Source organism: Fistularia commersonii, chromosome 31 (assembly GCF_037954325.1).
Source record: "Fistularia commersonii isolate RoL2024-O1a breed Wild chromosome 31, RoL_Fcom_v1.0, whole genome shotgun sequence".
Classification (NCBI taxonomy): Eukaryota; Metazoa; Chordata; class Actinopteri; order Syngnathiformes; family Fistulariidae; genus Fistularia; species Fistularia commersonii.
The window spans coordinates 11,980,400-12,000,422 of record NC_141314.1 but is presented as its reverse complement, the minus strand read 5'-3'; the positions used below and the strand labels follow the sequence as shown (position 1 = coordinate 12,000,422).

At 56.8% G+C, this 20,023-nt stretch overlaps 3 protein-coding genes and 1 long non-coding RNA gene across 5 annotated transcripts in view; 2 read left to right on the top strand and 2 right to left on the bottom strand.

The window, feature by feature from the left end:
* Positions 1 to 686: 686 nt before the first annotated feature.
* On the bottom strand, positions 687 to 9,814 carry b4galt1l (DP-Gal:betaGlcNAc beta 1,4- galactosyltransferase, polypeptide 1, like). The gene is made up of 6 exons (XM_086178940.1): positions 9,062 to 9,814; positions 5,728 to 5,963; positions 3,274 to 3,461; positions 2,657 to 2,779; positions 2,465 to 2,569; positions 687 to 2,358 (listed from the first exon to the last, which is right to left on the bottom strand). Exons 1-6 carry the CDS (start codon positions 9,375 to 9,377, stop codon positions 2,229 to 2,231), a joined length of 1,098 nt encoding a protein of 365 aa, XP_086035066.1. The 5' UTR covers positions 9,378 to 9,814; the 3' UTR covers positions 687 to 2,228.
* LOC147215916 (uncharacterized) lies at positions 4,580 to 6,675 on the top strand. Its single transcript, XR_015109251.1, has 3 exons — positions 4,580 to 5,505; positions 5,618 to 5,784; positions 5,864 to 6,675. It is a non-coding gene; the product is annotated as an uncharacterized LOC147215916 (long non-coding RNA).
* Positions 9,815 to 10,981: 1,167 nt separating the features above from the next.
* Positions 10,982 to 19,333, top strand: rest (RE1-silencing transcription factor). 2 transcript variants are annotated; one of them, XM_086178935.1, is made up of 6 exons: positions 10,982 to 11,449; positions 13,547 to 13,809; positions 13,892 to 14,458; positions 14,528 to 14,688; positions 14,802 to 14,885; positions 16,116 to 19,333. In XM_086178935.1, exons 1-6 carry the CDS (start codon positions 11,087 to 11,089, stop codon positions 17,852 to 17,854), a joined length of 3,177 nt encoding a protein of 1,058 aa, XP_086035061.1. In that variant the 5' UTR covers positions 10,982 to 11,086; the 3' UTR covers positions 17,855 to 19,333. The 2 variants fall into 2 exon arrangements, with proteins under 2 accessions (XP_086035061.1, XP_086035062.1); XM_086178936.1 differs by lacking the exon at positions 10,982 to 11,449 and adding an exon at positions 12,845 to 12,948.
* The window catches only part of arap3 (ArfGAP with RhoGAP domain, ankyrin repeat and PH domain 3), a 20,891-nt gene continuing 19,909 nt past the window's right edge, over positions 19,042 to 20,023 (bottom strand). Inside the window, exon 37 of the mRNA XM_086178616.1 lies at positions 19,042 to 20,001. Coding sequence (XP_086034742.1) covers positions 19,558 to 20,001 — 444 coding nt within the window. The 3' untranslated portion in view covers positions 19,042 to 19,557. The remainder of the gene's footprint in view (positions 20,002 to 20,023) is intronic.

Below are 20,023 nucleotides of genomic sequence, written 5' to 3'. Positions count from 1 at the left end.
GTTTAATGATTAGAAGACGCCGACGGGGATGTCAGGATCAATAACCGGCCGATGGATTAGTAAGATCAAAGGTTGATGGTGGAGGGTTCTCAGTCCTCCGGGTCATGGTCGTTTCTTATCAGAATCTTCTCGTAGCAAACCGTGGACAAGACCTTACTTGAAACACTTCAAGGAACTATTCCAAGAAAAAGCTCTGGAGACGTTCAGACCTGGTTTGGTTCTTCTCACTTAGTTTCTCCTGCTTTTGGCTGTAAAAGTCCACTTCTTGCGTGGGATAGCGCCCCCTGCTGAGAAGATCCACTGGCAGCAGGTCATCAGGAGAAGTCTCCTCGCCGTGTCCTGAAGGTTCTCGCCACCTGGAGCCTCCTTCGTTGTGTTCGGCGGAATCATGGCGCCCCCTGGTGGCGCCTCTGCTCTCCAACCGAAGGGGGCGGTTCTGGCCCAAAGTCGCTGCCAGACTTCATGGTCGAGGACCTGAAGACCAGGGGGCCTGAAGACCAGAGGACCAGACGGCGTCGGGTCCTCAGACCGATGGCATCGGTCCTGCCGGGCGTTCGGCCGCCGTCGCCGTGACGGCCGTCCAGCGGGTGACTGCGGGTCGTTTGGGGGCTGCAGAAGATCTGATCAGACGGTCACTTCCTGTAAACCTTCACCCGTCTCTCCTGAAAGCACCGACATCCACAGGGTTCAAACAAATTACTTTTATTCTCCACCCACTACCTTCCGGAGAACCGGAGAATCAAGAGGACCACAGGAGCATCTAAGGCACATCTCAGGCACATTTGTTCAGGTTTTGGTCTGGAGGCGCGCACACACACACACAAACACACACAAGCGCACACGGCCCTGCCATGTCACCTTACTCTGGCTTAAGGCACTGTGTTGCGGTTCCAGCAGAGGAGACGTGGCCCTCCGACCCCCAGCCTCTGATGGGTCAGGAGCCTTCAAGTGAGAACATTCAGGGTCGGCCCGACACCAGGCGGATGATGTCACTTCCTCCCGAGAGCTTCGGAGTAAGTGGAGCTTCCTCCGACGGGTAACCGGCTGCAGGCTCGCTCTCGCTTCCTGTTTTTTACTCACAGTTTTTGTAAATAAAATTCAAACTGTGCGAAAGGTCAAATGCCGGGACTACAAATATGGCGCCGGTCTGCGGTCCGGCTGCGTCCCGACCCGGCGAGCCCGTTCACGATCCCGATCCCTCACGGCTTTTCTAACTACTTTGGAAACCTCCGCGAGACGCTTCTGGTCTCCACAAAGCTGAATGTGGAGCAGGAAGGATCCGAGGTTCCTGTTCTGTGGACCCGAAACCCAGAAGGCCGGGCCTGGAAAAAAGTGCGGACCTAGCGGCTTGTCGTGGAGATGATCGGAGGCCCCGCCTCCCAGCGGCAGCCATCTTCCTCAGCTCCTCTTCCCGCCCCCTGCTGGCCTCTATTTGCAACATCTGTCTCGCGTCTTGCCGAGAAGATGGAACCTTGTTGGAAACGGTCCGCTTTCATGTCCGCCATCTCGTGGCTGTGGCCTGTGTCTGCGCGGCTTCAGGTGAAGGTCCTGCAGGGCGGCTCTGAGGAGCTCCTGGTGAAGGTCCTGCAGGCTGAGGAGGTGCGACCACGTTCTGCTCTCTTAACGGTGCAGGTTGTGAGGGTTTGGTGGGACTTCCTGCTCTGAAGATAAAACTGCATGTCAAACGTCCACTGTCTGATGGGACGTCCTAAAAGTCACCTTTACCGTACGAAAGTGACACCCGTACACACCCGTACACACACACACACACGCGCACACACACACACACACAAAGTGATTAAAGCTAATTGATTATCAATGTCGATAAGGTCTTCCTTGTCTTTGGTTCCAGCAGCTCTGAGATCAAATCGATGGTCAGATCGATTATTGATTTGGTGATCTTTTTGCCCCCCCCTCCCACGCACACATCAAAGGGTCAGGGCTGAAATTCAGTTGTGATCCACACGGAAGCAGTAACCATGGTAACCACGGGACAGATTTAAACCTCCCTGTTAGTCAGCCCCGTCCCGGCGTCCCGGCGTCCCGGCGTCCCCGCTCCACCCCATCCCTGATTGTCTCCAAATGATTTTCGCATTAAGCCGGCAGCTCATTGGTTGCCGTCGTCCAATCACAGTCAAGTCTTTGACCCTTGCGGTCAGTTTGTGCAAAACCTAAAGACGGCGCTCGTCCGGCCGAGGAGAAAGCGTCCCGTCGGAAGCCGTCCGTCCTCAGGGCTTCCCCACGTCCACCGTGATCATGGTGTAGAGCGGGAACCTGTCCACCTTCACCACCCGGTAGGTCAGGGAGTTGATGCCGTCCTTCTTCATGGTCTCCCAAGTGTGAGCGATGCGGTTGAACCTGAAGGACACCAACATCTCAACTGCAAGCAAACGCTCTCATCCAACTCCGGCCTCAGACCCCGAGGCCGCCGCGCCCTCCAGCGACTCGGATGGGGAGGTCCTACCTCTGAGGGTTGGGCTCGTTCTTCTTGTCTCGCTCGTGACGGATCATGCGGCACTTTCCCACCTCGCCGGTCGGCCTGGAGATGTGCATCCCTTTAGATGACAGCCTGGGACAGAGGTCAGAGGTCAGGGAACCAGTCAGCTGCGTGTGTGTGTGTGTGTGTGTGCTTGTGTGTGTGTGTGTGCGCGCCCACCGGTTGTAGATGTCGTCGTCCTCGCCGCCCCAACCCCAGTAGTTGTTGGGGAAGCCATTGATCTTCAGATACTGCTGTTTGCTCATGGAGGACACGCCCCCAAAGTACTGGTTGTAAGGCAACCTACACACACGCACACACACGCGCACACACACACACACACACACACACACACACACACGCGCGCACACACGCACACACGCACACACACACACACACACACACACAAAACCAGTTCAAGTCTGAGCCTCTGCCATCCACGGAAATACCAAAATCCTTACACACACACACACCAACATTGGATGGAGAGGCAAAGACTGGCTTGGGGCTCCTTGAACGGAGATGAACTCCTTGAATGTGTGGTCTTCTAGACCTTCTAGCGGGGTTGGGACTCCATGATGAAATAAATGTAATTACTCTGCGAGCTGTGAAGAATGAATCCCAGCCGTGGAACGGCCACGTGACCTCCTGTTCTATGACTGGCAGTCTGAGTGTGTGTGTGGGCTCAGGTGAGACTGATGGCCCGGGGGCGTGCGTGCGTCCTGACAGCTGGTGTGTGTGTGTGTGTGTGTGTGTTGTGTGTTGTGTGTGCGCGCACGCATGCACCAGAGCCTCACCTAAAGCCAAACTTGTCCATGGACACGGACAGGTGTCTGGGCTGGCTGAAGCACTTGTAGGTGTTCCTGTCGTTCATGGGGATCAGGTCCACGTCACTGAAGACAAAGCACTCGAAGTCGTACTCCTTCAGAGCCTCCATGTAGCCCACGTTCAGCAGCTTGGCCCGGTTGAAGATGTTGTTCCCTTCCTGGAAAACACACACGCACACACACACCAGCTGTCAGGATACTGTTACTATCCACGCTGCCCATCAATACACACCTATGAATAGACACACACACACACACACACACGCACACGCACACACGCACACACGCACACACGCACACACGCACACACAGGTTCTCCACTGTGGATCCCAGTTCACTGGATCTCTAACTCTTTGTCCGAGTGACACAATAATCCCATAATAGTCCCAGGGAGGGGAAACTTCCAGCGGTGAGGTGACGTGTCTCGCGGATCAGCTGCTTCTGCTGGAGCTCCGGCTCGCAGCACCTTCTGCCGACCAAACTCCGGCATCTAATCGGAAGCGCTTTGGATGAACTCTTGTTCTCTCTGACCCTCACACTCTCACACACACACACACACACACACAAACACACAAACACACAAACTCCTTCCGAGAGACTGGACATGGCGGTCAAGGGACAAAGTGTGACACCGAGCCACGTTCCACTTCTCTTCTTCTGGTGACAAAGGCTGCATTGAGCCAATCAGTCGGGGGGGAACATGTTCCAACATGGCCGTCGTCTTTGTTTGCCGAGACAGAATGAGGTCGCGGCGTCTCAGGTGACGAGGCCACGCCTCCACCACATTCCTCCTCAGGTTTCCCAGCAGCCTGCTGCTGCACACACCCTGGGTATGTGAAGTCTGAACATGCGCGCGCACACACACACACACACACACACACACACACACACACACACACACACACACACACACACACACACACACACACTACACTGGTAAACAATAGGAAACATCACATCTGTAAGTGGAGAGGATGTAGCTGTTTCCCCTCTAAGGAGGAACCAGCTTCCAAACACGAGGGGGGGAGCTAGAAACTCAGAAAGGGGAAAAAAAGACAAAATAAAGTATCTGACGGTGCAGAAGAGGGGGGCCCTCAGGGGTCAGAGGTCATCTTAGGAGTCAGCAGGAAAAAAGAAAGCAGCAGGAAGGCAGAAGTTACCCGGCGGCCAGCAGGGGGCGTGTCGGCGGCGCTCAGGGCCTCAGCCATTGGTCAGACAGGCCTGACAGGCAGGGCGGAAACAGGAGGGAGAGAGAGAGAACAGGTGAGTCACAAACATCGAGCAGAGCAGAAGAAGCTGCGGCGGCGAGTCGACTCCAGCCTCGTGAAGACCGGATGCTCCAGGTCCTCCAACCGCAAAGACGTGGAGCAGGCGGGACCGACAGAACCTCCAGAACGGAGCCAGAACTATGAATGTGTAATCAAACCAAAGGTCCTCCTGCATCTGGAGGTCGTCCGGCCCCTCGAGGAAGACCCGTCCAGAAGGTCGTTGCATCACTGGACCACCGGGCGGCGCCGGGCCCGTCACATGAGCGGTCGTGAATGAAACGAACACGGACGAGGTGCCACAGAGTCTGACCGGGAGGTGGAGACCTCAGGGACGAGTGGCGTGGACGAGGGTGAGGGATTGAGTTGGTCATTACGGCCCGAGCTCAGGAGTGGACCCGTCTGAGGAGCACCGCTCAGCCTCTCCTAGCCCCGCCTCCTCCAGACCGCGTGAACATCTCTCCGAGGGATTGGGATCGATCGAATAACGACTGAATCGATCGATCGAGCGGATCGCCACGGCGGCGGCGACGCACACTGAGCTGCTCCACCGGCAGATCCTGGACTCTCAGAAATCCACCGGAGCAGACCTGGCCCAGGTTTCACATCTTCACACATCACCTGGCTAAAGTCTGAGCTGCCTTTGGCAACCTTCTCTCAGACCGTCTCAAAAACACCGAATTCCAAAGGGCCCGGAGATCCCGGGAGGTCACCTGACCTGAACCTTTCCAGGGCGGGGCATGAAGATGACATGCAGAGGAACCGGTGGAACCGGTTCCTGGACTAGGTCGCGGCCCGAGACCACTCCTTCTCTGATCCCTTCCAGGATCTATGGCACGCCCAGGCTAGGACTTCCTCTTCCCAGCTCTACAAACCACCTTGTGGACTTTAACCTTTTACACTTATTATCCCTTTCATCTCCAGGAGGCGTGCCCAGGTTAGTGTGACTCAGACAGAACAATGTGACCCTTCTGAGTGTGTGTGTGTGTGTTCATGTCACTGCTGTTTACCTTTAATCTGTGTGTGTGTGTGTGTGTGTGTGGTCCAAGAAGGATTCCTAGGACTGATGTGTTGCTCTCCCAGTGTCTGCTGGGAACTAAGCGGAAGCCCGGTCAGACCCGGATCCCAGAGTGACGTCCCTGCAGAGACGCCACGGTACCTGGTTGATGACGTAGACCCCGTAGTCCAGCTGCTGCCGCTGCAGGATGGGATGCAGGTAGTAGAGCCAGTACTTGAGGTGCTCGTGTCGGTTGCGGAAGGGGATGATGATGGCCACCTTCTGGACCGCCTTACAGGTGGACGGCTTGAAGCGTCCGCCCGGCCGCACGTCGGGGTTGTCCTTGCTCACCTGCTCCAGGTTGACCTGCATGTTGAACTCCACCCGCAGAGGTCCCACTGAGGAGAGAGGACGACTCCGGTTAGACCCCCGGCCCGGGTCCCGCTCCGTCTCGCGCTCCCTCCTCCCCCCGGACCAGATCCGAGCACCGAGCGCTGGGGTTAACCTAACGGCTCGCTCCTGAGGCAGGAACCGGCACCGCCGGCTTCCCTGAACAGCTACACCTTCTGCCCGCCGACGCTGGCCTGCGGGGACAGACGACGACGACTGGCTCGCTCGCAACACCTGACCCGCAAGACCTCACGAACCGTCTCACCGGCAGGAAGTGGACAAAGTCCACTCCCACAGAGTAGAAGGACCAGGACAGCTTCTAACTCCTCACCTCCAACCATTCCCAGGCTACAGCCCCAACGAGGTTCGGGCCCTCCGGTCTCAGAGCCAGCACAACCACGGTCACCTTCCGAGGCCACACCTGACTAGTAGTCAGAGCTCTTTCAGTCGTAGACCGATACCACCAAGGAGCTGCACTGAGCGCCACAGTGCAGCTCTTTCCGTCCACAGAGCGTCTTTCCTACCTGAGGCTATCAGACTTTTTAATTCCTCTTCCCTCAGCCGCAGGGAATCTTCAATCTTTGTAGTTACTGTTAACAGTTATTGTATTCTTATTCTTCCTCCTTTCTACTATTATCTATTACTGTTATGGTTTTTACTTGAAACTCTGGCACAACAATTTCCTTCGGGATAAATAAAGTTGTTCTCATCTCATCATCATCATCTAGTCCTGAGGCCTCCGACCCCGAGCCGACAGGACCTCTGCTCCCCCCGACCTGGAGAACATGGATTCTCAGCGTAACAGGAAGTCCATCAAGGACAGCAGGAGCCTGCACGGGCTGTCAACATGACAGATTTTCACCTGGGCGCCAAACTCCACCCACCCACAGGGGTCGCAAACACACACGCATGGGTGCGTATGCTTACACACCCACGCACACACACACACTTCCAGCATGACTCAGCTCCGGCAGACCAGTATAGTTTTCCATTCCTTCACAATGCCTCCTCCTGTGGGCGGCTCGTCACAGCACGGTGCCGCAAAAAGGCCGTCATGAAATTTCTACACAGCACCGGACGCACAAACAACGGCGGATGTGGGTCACAGAGAACCGGCGTGTCGGAGAGGACGTTCTCCGAGACACCAGAGTCTGCTGACCGTGCTCGGGTGCCGGGTCCGACCCCGGGGGAGGCGGCGCTGCAACCCCGTTGGGGCGATGGGCCGGACGACTCGGCAAGTTCTCTGGGTTTTACAGGTTTACGGGAAAATCTGCTCGGAGGTGTGTTTCCTCCTCACGCGCTGCCTCTCTGTACGCTCTCTGTGGAGATTGCTGCTCAGAGTGTGAGGGCATCCAGGGTGGAGGAGCCGCAGCAGGAGAACCTGGAGGTTTTCAACGGTGATCAGGCAAATGATTAAGTGCCCCCCCCCCCCCATCTCTGCCAGGCAACCTCTTGATCAGTTATCAGGTTAGCGTCTTTGGCCGCCCCCCCGCTTCCGCCCAATTTAACAAGTCAAGTTCTGACTTGAAACATGAGGAAAACATCAGGAGATGGAACTCACAAGGAAGACGTTCATGAAGTTGTGAGAAAATACCGGGACAGAGCGGTCTCGCTGCGGAGGCCCCGCAGCGACGGCGGACGGCGAGCGTGTCGGAGCGGCCGTGGGGCTTCCTGTCCCGCGGCGGACATTCCTGCCGGCCGGGCCGAGGACCCGCGGCGACCGGGTCACAGCTGAGGAAACACCAGGCGCCACTGGCACAAACGCCCGGCGCCATCAAAGACAGCCGAGCAGATGGGGGGTCACTGAACCCAGGTCTTGTGATCTCCGGCAGACTCGGCGCTTTTCTCGTCCGCCAACCAATCCGCCTCAGACAGCGGCTGGCGGTATCTATGCTTCTATTGGCTGATTGGGCTGTCAATAACACACAGACGCCCCCCAACCCGCGCACACACACACACACACACACACACACACACACACACACACATCTGTGTTGTGGAACTGAAAAAAGTTTTCCTTGTTCGCCGGGACAAAGATACCGATCAAGGCCTCCAGCGGCGACGTCAAAGAGCCATCACGGCGTCCAGCTGCAGGGGGCTCCGACAGGCTTCGTCTGGAGCGGCTACACGGGATCCCTGAAGTTCTATCCCGTCCGTACACAGACGCTGTGGATTAAGGGTTACCATGACAACCCAGAACTGCCCGCCACACGTGGCGACAAAGGAGGCACATGACCGTATTCGCCGGCAACATGCTGATGATGTCACTGACCATGTGACGCCACAGCGCCCCGAGACAACGCGCCGCCCTCCGGACCCCGGAGGACTTTGACATGACCGCAAGGTTGGTCTTTGACGGGACCAGGTTTATGAAATCAAATTGTATTTTGACGCCCGGGAGGAGACAAAGAAGAACATCGGCCCCCGAACTTACTCAGGGAAAGTTTCTCTCTCAGAAGAAAAGTGAGGAGCGTGTTGTCGAGCGCCAAGCCGCGAGATGTTCCTCCTCTGACTTGGCCATCTCTCGGCTCGCGCTCGTTTGCATCAAGTGATCCTGGTCAAATATATGCAAACCAGGAGCAGGACCCGTGAAGGACCAATGAAGGACCAGTGACGGACCAGTGACGGACCCGTGGAGGACCAGTGACGGACCCGTGAAGGACCAGTGACGGACCAGTGACGGACCAGTGCCAGACAAAGACAGATTCACCCGTCGGTCTGAACAGCTCAGCTTTCTCCGTTCCCAGGGGAACCTGCCTGCAGGAAGTCTTGGCGGTGTTGGTCGGCCCAGGTGGGGCCAGCAGGGGTTGGTGCTTCTGCTGATACGCCCATAAGGGGTGAAGACTTGTAACCCTAAACTTCCAGGACAGGTCTCTCGTCACACCGGAGGAACACCTTCAGTTGTTAATCACACGCACGCACGCACGCGCATCAACTGCCGAAACGGTCGTAGCCATCTAACCGCTGTCAATCAAACAGGGGAAATCGCTTCACTTTTCCTGTTTTTGCCCAAATTTGTCTGAAAAATCAGGTACACTCAGGTCCCTTTCAGAGGTTCAGTGTGACCGACTTGAAACCACCGGGCGGCGCGGAGAGGTTCTCTCACCGAGCAGGGGAGACACATCGGGGCATCCGGGGAGCTGCTCCTCCGTGGCGTCCGGCTCCTTCTGGGGCTGGTCGATGGTCCTGCCCGGCTCCACCGGGCCGGGCCCCGGGGTCCCGCGGCCCTCCTTGGGCTCGGGGGCGGGGGGCGGCCCGGTCTCCTTGCTGCTCCGGGACTGCTGGTTCTGGACGAAGGCGAAGCGGATGTCCAGGGATCGGACGTAGAACACGACGGTGACGGAGATGTGGAGAAAGCACAGCAGAACCACCAGCTTGCATGTCCGATGGAGGAAGTTGAAACTGACGGAGTCCGCGGCCATCCTGCCCGCCGAGCCCGGAGCCTCGCGAGTTCCGCCGGCTGTCGACTTTAAACGGCTTGTCGGGCTTGTGTTCCGGGCGAGGCGCTGCTAGCTGCGGCTCCTCGGCTCCATTCCGCCCGCGGTCTGGGTGAGTAGGGCCGGGCCGCCGGGCCGCCGGGCAGCTCCGCGGAAGAACGACGCGTCGGCCGGGGGAGACGCGCTCACGGCCGGGCGGCGATTAGCGTAGCGCGGTTAGCTTCCGTCCGGACGCTTAGCGTCCCGTGAACGGGCTCCCGCCGCTACGGAGAAGCGGAGAGAGGCCACCGGGGGCCGTTTCAGAGCGGCGTCCAGGGAGGAAACTCCGGGTAACACAGGCCGAAGAAAAGAGCCGCGGCCCCGGAGCGACGGCGAACCGAGGAGAGGACGCCGAGAAAGTCGACAAAGTTTCGGTCGAAGCCTCCAACTGTTGCTGGTTACAGTACACGTCAGGTTAGCGAAAGAACCGGCACAGCTTCCGGTCGGAAACTTCGCAATAAAAGCGAAGCTGCGCCCACAACTGAAACCGCAAAGGAAAGAAGGATTCGGTCATCGGTTTGCCGGTGGCCTTTCTCTGCCGCCAGGGCGGACACGCATCTGATTTATTGTGTCGTTTTATTCCACTCACTAAAATGGCTTTCGACATGGCAGAGCCCACTCTGAGACGAGAGGCGTTACTTTTATTTTGAAGGCTCCCGTCGTTTCCGGGGTGCTTCTTCCGTCCCCGGCGCTCGCTACGGGGGCAGGGGGCGCGGCTTCCCCGGAGCCAAACCGACGACACCCGAGCGCCCCGGGCTCGCCGCTCCGCGGACCGGGTAAACCTCCGCGGGACTCCGACCGAGTCCTCCGGTGGATCACCGGCCGAAGACTCTGACCGGAGGCGATCGCGGAGCAGCACGCCGCCCTCGACAGTCATCGACCGCTCCAGATCAGAGAGCCGTACAGAGTGTACTCTCCGCACTTCCGCCCCACAAACAACAGGGCTCCTTTATTCACCGAGTACAAGCAAAACATCCATCCGCACAGACATTGTTTGTATGTTTGTAAAATATGTATATATTACATACATACACACAGGCACATCCGTACATATATGTATGTATCCATACATACATACATACATACATACATACATACGTACGTACTTACATGCATAAAGCGTTTGCCAAATGACTGTAACCTAATACATACATACATACAGCGTATTTTTATGGAAAGAAAACTTACTCTAAACTCTAAAACGAGTTAAATGTGAACTTTTTATGTCAGGTCCCTCAGTTATCGAGCTAAACTGTCAAGTTAAAGTGTTGAGTCATCGGATAAAGGCACTGCCATTGGATTCAAATATCCACTTGTTGAAGGATTAGAGCTTATTGAATGATAATGCAATTATTGAAGTGCGCTTTCTTAATGTGTATGTACTGTCTCTATTTATTTGTGCTCTACTTAATGTCCATTTCAGCTGTATTTTTGTACGGCATAATTTGCACTTGTCATCTGTACAGTTGCTCTCGTAAATAATGCCGACTTCCCGCCTAGAGTCTACCTCGTTGAATACACCTATCCGTCTGTACAATATGTATTTAGTACCCAGTCTGCAAATTACCCGTGTATTATCGACATCATGTGTCGTCTCATACTGTCAATGAATCTCTCATTTCTGCACCCGCTGATTTTTTTGCACTTCTGTTTCGATGCTAAACAGCGTTCCATCGGCGTGTACTTGCGTACGTGTAAGGACAGTACAGTCGAATGTAATCTCGTCGAAAGACGCTGCGAAATGGCATCCACACGACTGCCAGGTGTGTCGGCGCGGTGAAGACGTTCACACGGCAGGTGGAGCGGAGAGCGCCCGTCCGAGGCAGAGTTCGGTGCCTCCGCCCTCCGCGGACACAAACTCCATCTCCCGGCGGCCCCCGCGGCCGCTCGCTGACGTCAGCGTGTGGAGGAATGTGCGGAAACTTCTCCCACTTCACTTTTTCTTCCTGCTGTTCGTCGAAGCCGCGGAGCCGCAGGAAAACGCCGAAAACCCCGCGGAAGTCCGGAGCCGCGACACGGTGAGTGTTCCCGGCGCACCGGAGCCCCGCGGGGGCCGGAGGGGAAGCCGGGCCCGGGGGTCCGACGGCGCGGAGCCGCCGGAAAGTTGGTGGTAGTTCGTCGGAAAATGGAGGCGGCGGGTCGGAGAAGAAGGCGCTGTCCGGGGCTGATCAGGACCATGGCTAACACTCCGCCCCCAAGGCTGCCTCTCGGGCGCCCGGGCCGAGTCGGGCCGGGCCGGGCCGGGCAGGGCCGCCGACGCTTCTCCGCCGACCCCCGGGCTCCTGCCTCTCCGAGCCCCGCCGACCGACCCGCGTCTTCCGCACTCTAAAGTTTGGCGAAGCGGTAAAATGGGCGGTGAATCACGGCTCCGCCGCGCCGCCGCTTCGGCCGGCTCTCCGGCGGCCGGTAAACCCCCGTCTTAATCCGATTAAACGGTGACTTTTGTGGCGGAGACGCGCCTCCTCCCGCCGCCGGTCTGGAAACTACAAGTTGTTTTTGTCGAAGAGGCTCCAAAGCAGATGTTCTCCTCCGGAGACAGACCTCCTCCTCCGGGGCTCCGCGGAAACCGGCGTCGGTTCTCTTCACTTTAGTAACATTTGCTTGACTTAAGTTTACTTTGTTTTGGTTTAGTCAACTTTTGTTCGCTTTAGTTTTCCTCCGCGGCGTGACGCCTTCACGTCGCTGTCGACTGGCCGTGGTGCTGTTCCAAAATGGCGGCGGCGCGGCTCGGACCCACCGCCTCGGTCCTCGGACCCGCTGTCCTCCCCGCTGTCCTCCCCGCTGTCCTCCCCACTGTTTCCCCGCTGTTTCCCCGCTGTTCCCCCGCTGTCCTCCCGCTGTCCTCCCGCCGCCCCCCTCCTCCCGGGGCTCCTCGCCGTCCGGTGTGCTGAGGAAAGCCCGGGCCTGGAGGTGCGATGGGGTCGGAGGGCAGGACAGGAGGAGGTGAAAGTTAGCGGGACATTTAAGGCCCCAAGCCGAGGGTGTTTGAAAGCACAAACTCTACTGAGCATGCTCAGAGGCACAGGTAGGCCTGACCTTTGACCTCTGACACTGTCACCTGATTTGGGCTCTAGGTGAAACACACTGATTTATTAAATGCGATGCTTCACAGATTTTTTTATGATGTTTCTGGACTTTTCTTGCAAACAATGGTAACCACATGAACAAGGGTTAATATATCGGCTGCTGGTGTGTGTGTGTGTGTGTGTGTGTGTGTGTGTGTGTGTGTGTGTGTGTGTGTGTGTGTGCGCGTGTGTGTGTGTGTGTGTGCGCGCGCGCACGGCAGGCCGAATGCTGCCGTTCATTGAAGTGCCTTTGTCTCGACTCCTCCATGGATGTTCTCTGCTCCGTCCAGGGCCTGCGGCAGCTCTGCTGAGTCGTATACACTCGTCCATCTTAATCGTCAGGACCTAGAGGGATTGGAAACACACCCCAAACCTGCAGACATGTTTTGCATCAGATTTTAATAAATCAGGCGTTGCGTATTTCCCACTTCTTGGGACTTCCCTCAGCCAGGGTACTGTGTTCGTGTTCGTGTTCGTGTCCGTGTCCGTGTCCGTGTCCGTGTCCGTGTGTGTGTCCGTGTGTGTGTGCATGTGTGCGTGTGTGTGTGTGTTACTCATCCATTACTTGTCCACTGACCGCTAATGCCAGGCCCCATGTGTAGTAACTCCAGTTTGCCTTTATTTTCAAAAAAGAAATAACCCCTCGCGGGACCTTGTTTCTATGCATTGAACCGTCATGAATGAGCCCGAGTAGCTCCAGGGGAGCAGGTAGGGGTTCAACTACACTTGGACAGGTTCGGCAATCCAGCCACAATTGTTGGGTTTCAAGGACACCCCTCTCGATTATTTTGGTTAATGGGAGGTGTGTGTGTGTGTGGGGGGGGATTCAGAGCCTGACACCCCAGGTGACTCAGTGTGTCCGGAGAACAGATGATAGGTGGTTATGAGAGGATGTTCCTCCAAGCATCTTCTCAGCATCGGGAACGATTAAATTAAAACGTGTCTAAAAACCAGTTTAGGAAAACACCTGTATGTTTCTCTCTGTGACCCGAATGACCGAGAACCTCCTGAGACCAACAGCTGGATGAGATGAATGTGTTGTTCCTTCAGGATTTCAACATGGCCGCTCAGACCGTGTTCTCCATGGAAATGTTTCCTGTTGGCGTTTCCATGATGGACGACAACCAGAGCTTGAGCGACCTGCCAAGGAACATGGCCGCCCCTCAACTGGTGATGCTCGCCAACGTGGCGGCGGTGACGGCCGCCGAGGGCAGCGGTAACTGCGACGGCAGCGTGGCGGATGAGAAGGAAATGATGGAACTGAAGACGGTGGCCAGCCACTACTCCGACAGCGAGGACGAGAACGTCATCAGGTCAGGAAATAGCCCGGTCCTGTTACATCATCAGGTCGCCGCTGCGCCTCAACCGCTGGGGCATGTGTGTGTGTGTGTCCAGGTACAGCTACGACGACCAGAACCAGCGGGAGGTGTGCATAATCGAGTATCCGGAGTCTCCCGCTCCGTCTGTCCAGGCCGTGGCTGCAGGAGCCGACGGGGAAAAGGCCGAAGATCTGTCGCGGCGGTCCCCGCCCCCGCCCCGGCCCCGGCCCCGGCCCTGCCCCCCGCCCAGCCCCGCAGCACCGCCACTAGCGAACAAATGCAAAGAAGCCCCTCCGGCGGCGGCGGCGGCGGCAGCAACGGCGACGTCTGAAGGCACGAAGAAGAAGAAGCCCTTCCATTGCAAGCCATGTCACTTCCAGGCTCAGAACGAGCAGGAGTTCGTGGAGCACCTACGCTCGCACGCCGTCAGCAAGATGATGGTGGTGAACCGCGTGGAGGGACGCAGCCGAGTGAAAGATGCAGAGGCCGACGAGTCCCAGGCGCCGCCCGGCGGCGACGGAGAGGCGGCGGCCGCCGACAGCAAGGGGCTGATCCGTTGCGAGCGCTGCGGCTACAACACCAACCGCTACGACCATTACATCGCCCATCTGAAGCACCACAGCAAGGAGGGCGACGACCACAGGTAAGACCCCCGCCCCCCCGCCCGCCCAGGTGTGTCAGGAAGGCCGGCTCTCACACCTCCAACCCCCAGGGTGTTCCGCTGCACGCTGTGCCCGTACACCACCGTCAGCCAGTACCACTGGAGGAAACACCTGAGGAACCACTTCCCCAGCAAGCTGCACGCCTGCAGGCACTGCTCATACTTCTCTGACCGCAAGAGCAACTACATCCAGCATGTCCGCACACACACAGGTGACACACACACACACACACACACACACACACAGGTGGAACAGAGACCTTGTATGACAGACACGTTCAACAGCAGCGCACTTGTACTGTATTAAGTGTGTGTGTCTCCTCAGGTGTGCGTCCTTTTCAGTGTCCATACTGCGACTACTCCAGCTCCCAGAAGACCCACCTGACGCGCCACATGAGGACTCACTCGGGTGAGTTCCACCTCCGTGACCGTCTGTTGAGATCACGTGACCCGGGTTGTAGGAGGAGCTAGTCACATTCCATCACCCTCGTTTTCTACTGCGCCGCTTTGAAGACGACCGTGAGAAGATTGCAGTACGTCACGCGGCCTTCGGTCTAAAACGGGAAGTCAGGCTTGAAACGTGTGGCGTTTCTTAATAAAAGAGCTGCCGCCCAAGGAGTGGAAGGTCAACCATCACGCCGTAGATAGGGGACAGGAGCTGGGCTGGACTGCCGCAGAAGACTGAAGCAGACAGCCGCTGCAGGGCCTCGCCGGAGAAGTACCATTGGTTGGTTCGATCACCGAATGATTGATTGGCTAACTGATTTTTCTTTCACTCATCATGACTGTCTTTTGTTCCCGAAGCAGTCGATGGATCACCACGGTAACGTTTCCTCACACGTGTCTCTTCCTTTGTGTGATGTCATCCTGTCCGTAGACCAATCTGAACACGTGTCCAGAAGACATCTGTCTCACCTGACATGTCCTGGTCCTGTGGTTGTTAGAGGACCAGATGTGGCTTTGCTGTTTTGTCAATTAGTAGGTCGCCTGATCGGACAGGGTCAGAGGAACGACCTCCAAAGTGACTAAATGAGTAGTGTTGAATTGGAACCAGAGTTCTGAAGGAGAAGGTGTTTCCTGGACAAAGTGCTTCCGGTTGGTTCCCTAAATGGAATAGGGCGGAGCCTGTTAGCGAAGCAGGCGCGGTCCCGTTCGTCTGATGACCAGCAGCTGGTTTCACACAGAGAGAACCCGTTCGGAAATGGGTCTGTTTTCGATGATCCGGTCCCTGGCCCGCAGAGGTCCCATGCAGCTTATGGCCACCTGTGTTTTTACCGTTGTTACCTTTCCGGTCTGATCTGTAAGACCAGGAAAACCTCATGAATCAGGAGTTTGGCATGGAGACGTCGGAACCACCATGACATCCTCAGATTTGGCTCCCGAAAATCTCGTCTAAATAGGAACCCTTTTAAATCGTGACCGCCGCGCACTTGTCCTTCCCTAAGAGACCTGCCGGTTCTCAGTTAAAGTCAGACCCTGAAGGCCAGCCCGGACCTTCTGCGGTGTGTCCTCAGCTTATCCTTTGTGTGGAACCGTTTGCTGACTGTGTCACAGATTATTCAGAGCTGTTGGTTCTTAAAGACAAATGGGACTCGCCTGCAGTAGACCTTCTGCCTCCTGACCTGTCCACCTTCTGCAGGTGAACGTCCCTTCAAGTGTGAGAGCTGCAACTACCTGGCCGCCAACCAGCACGAGGTGACCCGCCACGCCCGTCAGGTCCACAACGGCCCCAAACCGCTAGCCTGTCTCTACTGCGAGTACAAGACCGCCGACCGCAGCAACTTCAAGAAGCACGTGGAGCTCCACCTGAACCCCCGGCAGTTCCTTTGCCCGCTCTGCAAGTACGCTGCCTCCAAGAAGTGCAACCTACAGTATCACATCAAGTCCCGCCACTCGGGCTGCAACGTCACCGTGGACGTGTCCAAGGTCAAGCTGCGGGTCAAGAAGCCCGGCCCCGAGGGCGCAGACGGACCGTCCAAGGCCGGCAAGGTAGAAACGTCCTCCGACCCTGACGAGGACCTGGACATGGACAACGGGGACAAGGACTTCGAGCCCGGCGACAAACAAGCGGCTCCCATCAATCTGACGGTAAGAAGGAGCAGTAAGTCTGGGAGCAGCCAACCGGCTGCCAACCAAACCCCGGAGGAGCCTCCCAGGAAGTCCGGTGGCTCCTCGGAGAAACCTCTCAAGGGGAAGGACAAGGCGGAGTCCGAGAAAAAGGTCACGACCAGACAGAAGAAGACCGAGAAGATGAACGAGAACATCCCGACGGAGTCGACCCCCTTGGCCGAGAACAAGGCGAAGAGACGAGTGAAGAAGCCGCCAGTCTCAGATCCAGCGGAGAGAGACCACGCTGAGCCAGAGCTGAAGGACCAGAAGAAACCTGAACGGGACCCGGCCGAGGAGAAACGGGAAGCGAAGGCCAAACCGAGAAAGTCGGGATCCAAGAAGTCCGTGCCCGAGGAGGCGCCTCAGAAACCAGCTGCTCTAGACCCGGTGTCCCAGGAAAAGACGGTAAGAGTCAAGGGTACGAAGAGGAAGGCAGCAGAAGCTCTGGATCTGTCCACAAGTTCCGAGAAGCTTTCCAAGACCCGACGCTTGAAGTCTGGAGGAGACAAGTCGCTCCCAAAAGCAACCTCAGATGAAGAGCCCGCATCATCTGCCAAGCGTCCGTCTTCGGCCGCCAAGCAGAGGAAGAGCAGGAAGTCCAACAGGAAGTCAACAGGACAAGAACCTGCTGCTGACAAAGGTACATCCGGTCCAGCACACGCGCCGGAAGCTCTAGAGACACATGGAGACTGTCCAGCAATGAACCGGGATCCAGAAAGTCCCGCGATCCTGCCGCTGCTGGACAAATCCTCCGAGGACATGGACGAGTCACGTGACCCTCAGGACAAATCCTCCGAGAACATGGACGAGTCACGTGACCCTCAGGACAAACCCTCCGAGGACATGGGCGAGTCACGTGACGGGACTCAGTCCACCTCCACCCAGGACCAAGGTGATCCGTCCGGCTGTAGTTCCAGAAAAGACACGCCCTCTCCAGTCAAGCACGATCCTCCTCCCAGGTTTGCCAAACCCGGTGAAGGTGAGGAAGATGAGGGGATCCACAGCAGCCACGAAGGAGGAAGCGACATCAGCGACAGCGCCTCCGAAGGCAGCGATGACTCCGGCCTCAATGGAAATGGCGCAGGTTCGGGGAAGATGGCCAACGATCCCGAAACGCCGACGGAAGAAATCCCCACGCCGACGGAGCTGAAGAGTCACAGGTGCATCTTCTGTGACCGGACCTTCCCCTTGGAGGTGGAGTATCGACGCCACCTGAACCGCCACCTGGTCAACGTCTACTACATGGAGGCCAGCAAAGGGCAGAAATGAACAGCGGCTTCCGTGGCGACAGATTCCTCCGTAGAGTCCGCTCCTTAGCTTCGGTTAGAAGGCGGATGTTCTGGAATCGCACAGGAACGTCCCTTCGACGCTTCCTCAGACTGGTGACTTCCACAGAAAACGTCAAACACCACCTTCATTGATAGCTTAGCGACAAGATGGCGACTTAGATGAAGTCAGCGTCTGTCGTCAGTGTTCAGACTGCGACTCCATGAACCTTCTCACACTACGTGCTCCACTGCTTGGACTTTGACTCGTGTCTCCACCCGCTCCGTCCCAGCAGACTAAGCATGCTAACGTGCTAATATTGGTTTGATCTCTAAACGCAACATTGCAATCTATCCGTGTAGTCGTTCTGTCCATCGGTTTCCTCCTAAGGTCCCCGTTGAGGTCCATTGGATGTTTCAGTGGATGAAGATGTGATGAGAAGCACATCTACTCTGAGAACACTGGGGTGGGGGCTTGAGGAGAACGTTGTCTTTGGTGAGACACCATCATCTTAGTGTCCACTCAGCTGGTGGAGCTAATTGTGTCTTTGTGTGTGTGTGTGTGTGTGTGTGTGTGTGTGTGTGTGTACATATACGGTGTATAAACATCTGGACTGTTTTTCTTGGAAAGACCCGGAGAGCCCGATTGGCCACCGACAATCGTGTATAGATGCTTTTAGACGACACGGTGAACTTTGACCCCGCCCGCCCGATCAGGTCTCTAGAAGTGGTTTGACGAGGAGGTCCTGGTTCAGGAGCCTCTGCGGGCCCCCCTCCGGATCCCGAACCCGTGCGGGGTTAGAGCTTTCCACAGGAACTCTGCCCCGGACGCCCCACCGCAGAGAGATCACCTTGACCTTGGACAGAAGGTGTGGAGCTCCGGGACCATACAGGAAGTGAAGCCAGCTTCGGGGGGGGGGGGGGGGGAGGTTCTCCTGCGGGCGTCCGGGTGTAAATAGTTTGTGCAATATTGAGTTTGTTAGAAGCCAAAGTGAGACGGACAACACTAATCTTCAGACCCCCCCCCGCTCTGCAGGAAGTGACCTCATCTTGCAACCGTGCGCTTCCTGTCGCCTGTTTTTCCTTCGCTTGCCGATTGATAATTATCATTGCATCCAATCAAAGGCCTCCCTCTGCAGGTGCCAATCAAAGTGGGCGGGGCCTAAGATCACGGACCACGGTCACAAGAACTTTTGATCGACCTCATTTGATCCTCTTTATTTGTAAAAATGCAATATTCATTTTTAAAAGGGGGAAAGGAGGGTCTCCTCCGCTCCGAGGGTCCGAATGTCTCTGGTCACCTGGTTGCCTTCTGGATTCCCGCCTCCGGACTTTGCTGTAAATGGCGTCTCTTAGAATACGTTCTTGTTCTGTATTTTCTAAGTGTTTGTTTCCACGTCGAAGCTCGTAGGTGTCGGTCAGAAGATGTGCTTCGTTAACTTTGGTTTGTGTTTTTATTCTGAAGATAAAAGCTTGAGACCAACAGATCCTCCTCTTTCCCTTTTTAAAACTTCATCACCCGAGAAGGAGCAGACCGGCAGTATTCTAGCCAGGACCGCCTTCTGCCTCAGAAGCTAATTCATCTCCAGGTGTTTTACAGGTAAAGCGTGAGGTATTACTGGCCAAAGTATCTGACGGTGGAAGGAGCGGAGCCGTCAGTCACCCGGGTGGAATTCTACCTGGTCTGTCCTCGGGCCGTCGGGTCTGTCAGACGTCGTAGGGCGTCTGGCCGTCCAGGTCCTCCCTGGGCGGCGGCGTCCTCCTGCCGAAGGCAGAGGACAACTCCTGCAGCAGAAGCTCCCGGGACGACGTGCAGCCGCCCTGCGGTGACCTCTGACCTCCCGGCTCGGGGTCCCCGCCGCCGGCCCGGATGGGTTCATGGGAGGTTTCCATAGTAACCAGTCTGAGCGGCAGGGGGTCCCGGACCTCCTGGGTCTCGGAGGCGCTGCTGGACAGGAAGCTGGTCTCCAGAGACTTGAGGACCTGCAGGCCGAAGTCGCCGACTTCCTCGTAGAGCGGCTCCGGGGACTCCAGGGACTCGAGGGTGTCGGCGGTCTCGGGGGACTCGGCGGTCTCGAGGGTCTCGGCGGTCTCGGGGGTCTCGGGGGACTCGGGGCGCTCCTCGAAGGAATCCGGCTGCACTTTCATGGGCTGGAGGGCGGATGCAAAGCAT

Bases quoted from the DNA above. Each gene is read 5' to 3' on its own strand.
- b4galt1l (XM_086178940.1), bottom strand. From the start codon at position 9,377: ATGGCCGCGGACTCCGTCAGTTTCAACTTCCTCCATCGGACATGCAAG. The intron at 2,570-2,656 runs GTGGGCGCGCAC...CCTCTGTCCCAG, and splicing joins GACGACGACATCTACAACCG to GCTGTCATCTAAAGGGATGC. The intron at 2,359-2,464 runs GTAGGACCTCCC...GGTGTCCTTCAG, and splicing joins AACGAGCCCAACCCTCAGAG to GTTCAACCGCATCGCTCACA.
- rest (XM_086178935.1), top strand. From the start codon at position 11,087: ATGCTAAACAGCGTTCCATCGGCGTGTACTTGCGTACGTGTAAGGACA. The intron at 11,450-13,546 runs GTGAGTGTTCCC...TTGTTCCTTCAG, and splicing joins AAGTCCGGAGCCGCGACACG to GATTTCAACATGGCCGCTCA. The intron at 14,886-16,115 runs GTGAGTTCCACC...CACCTTCTGCAG, and splicing joins CCACATGAGGACTCACTCGG to GTGAACGTCCCTTCAAGTGT.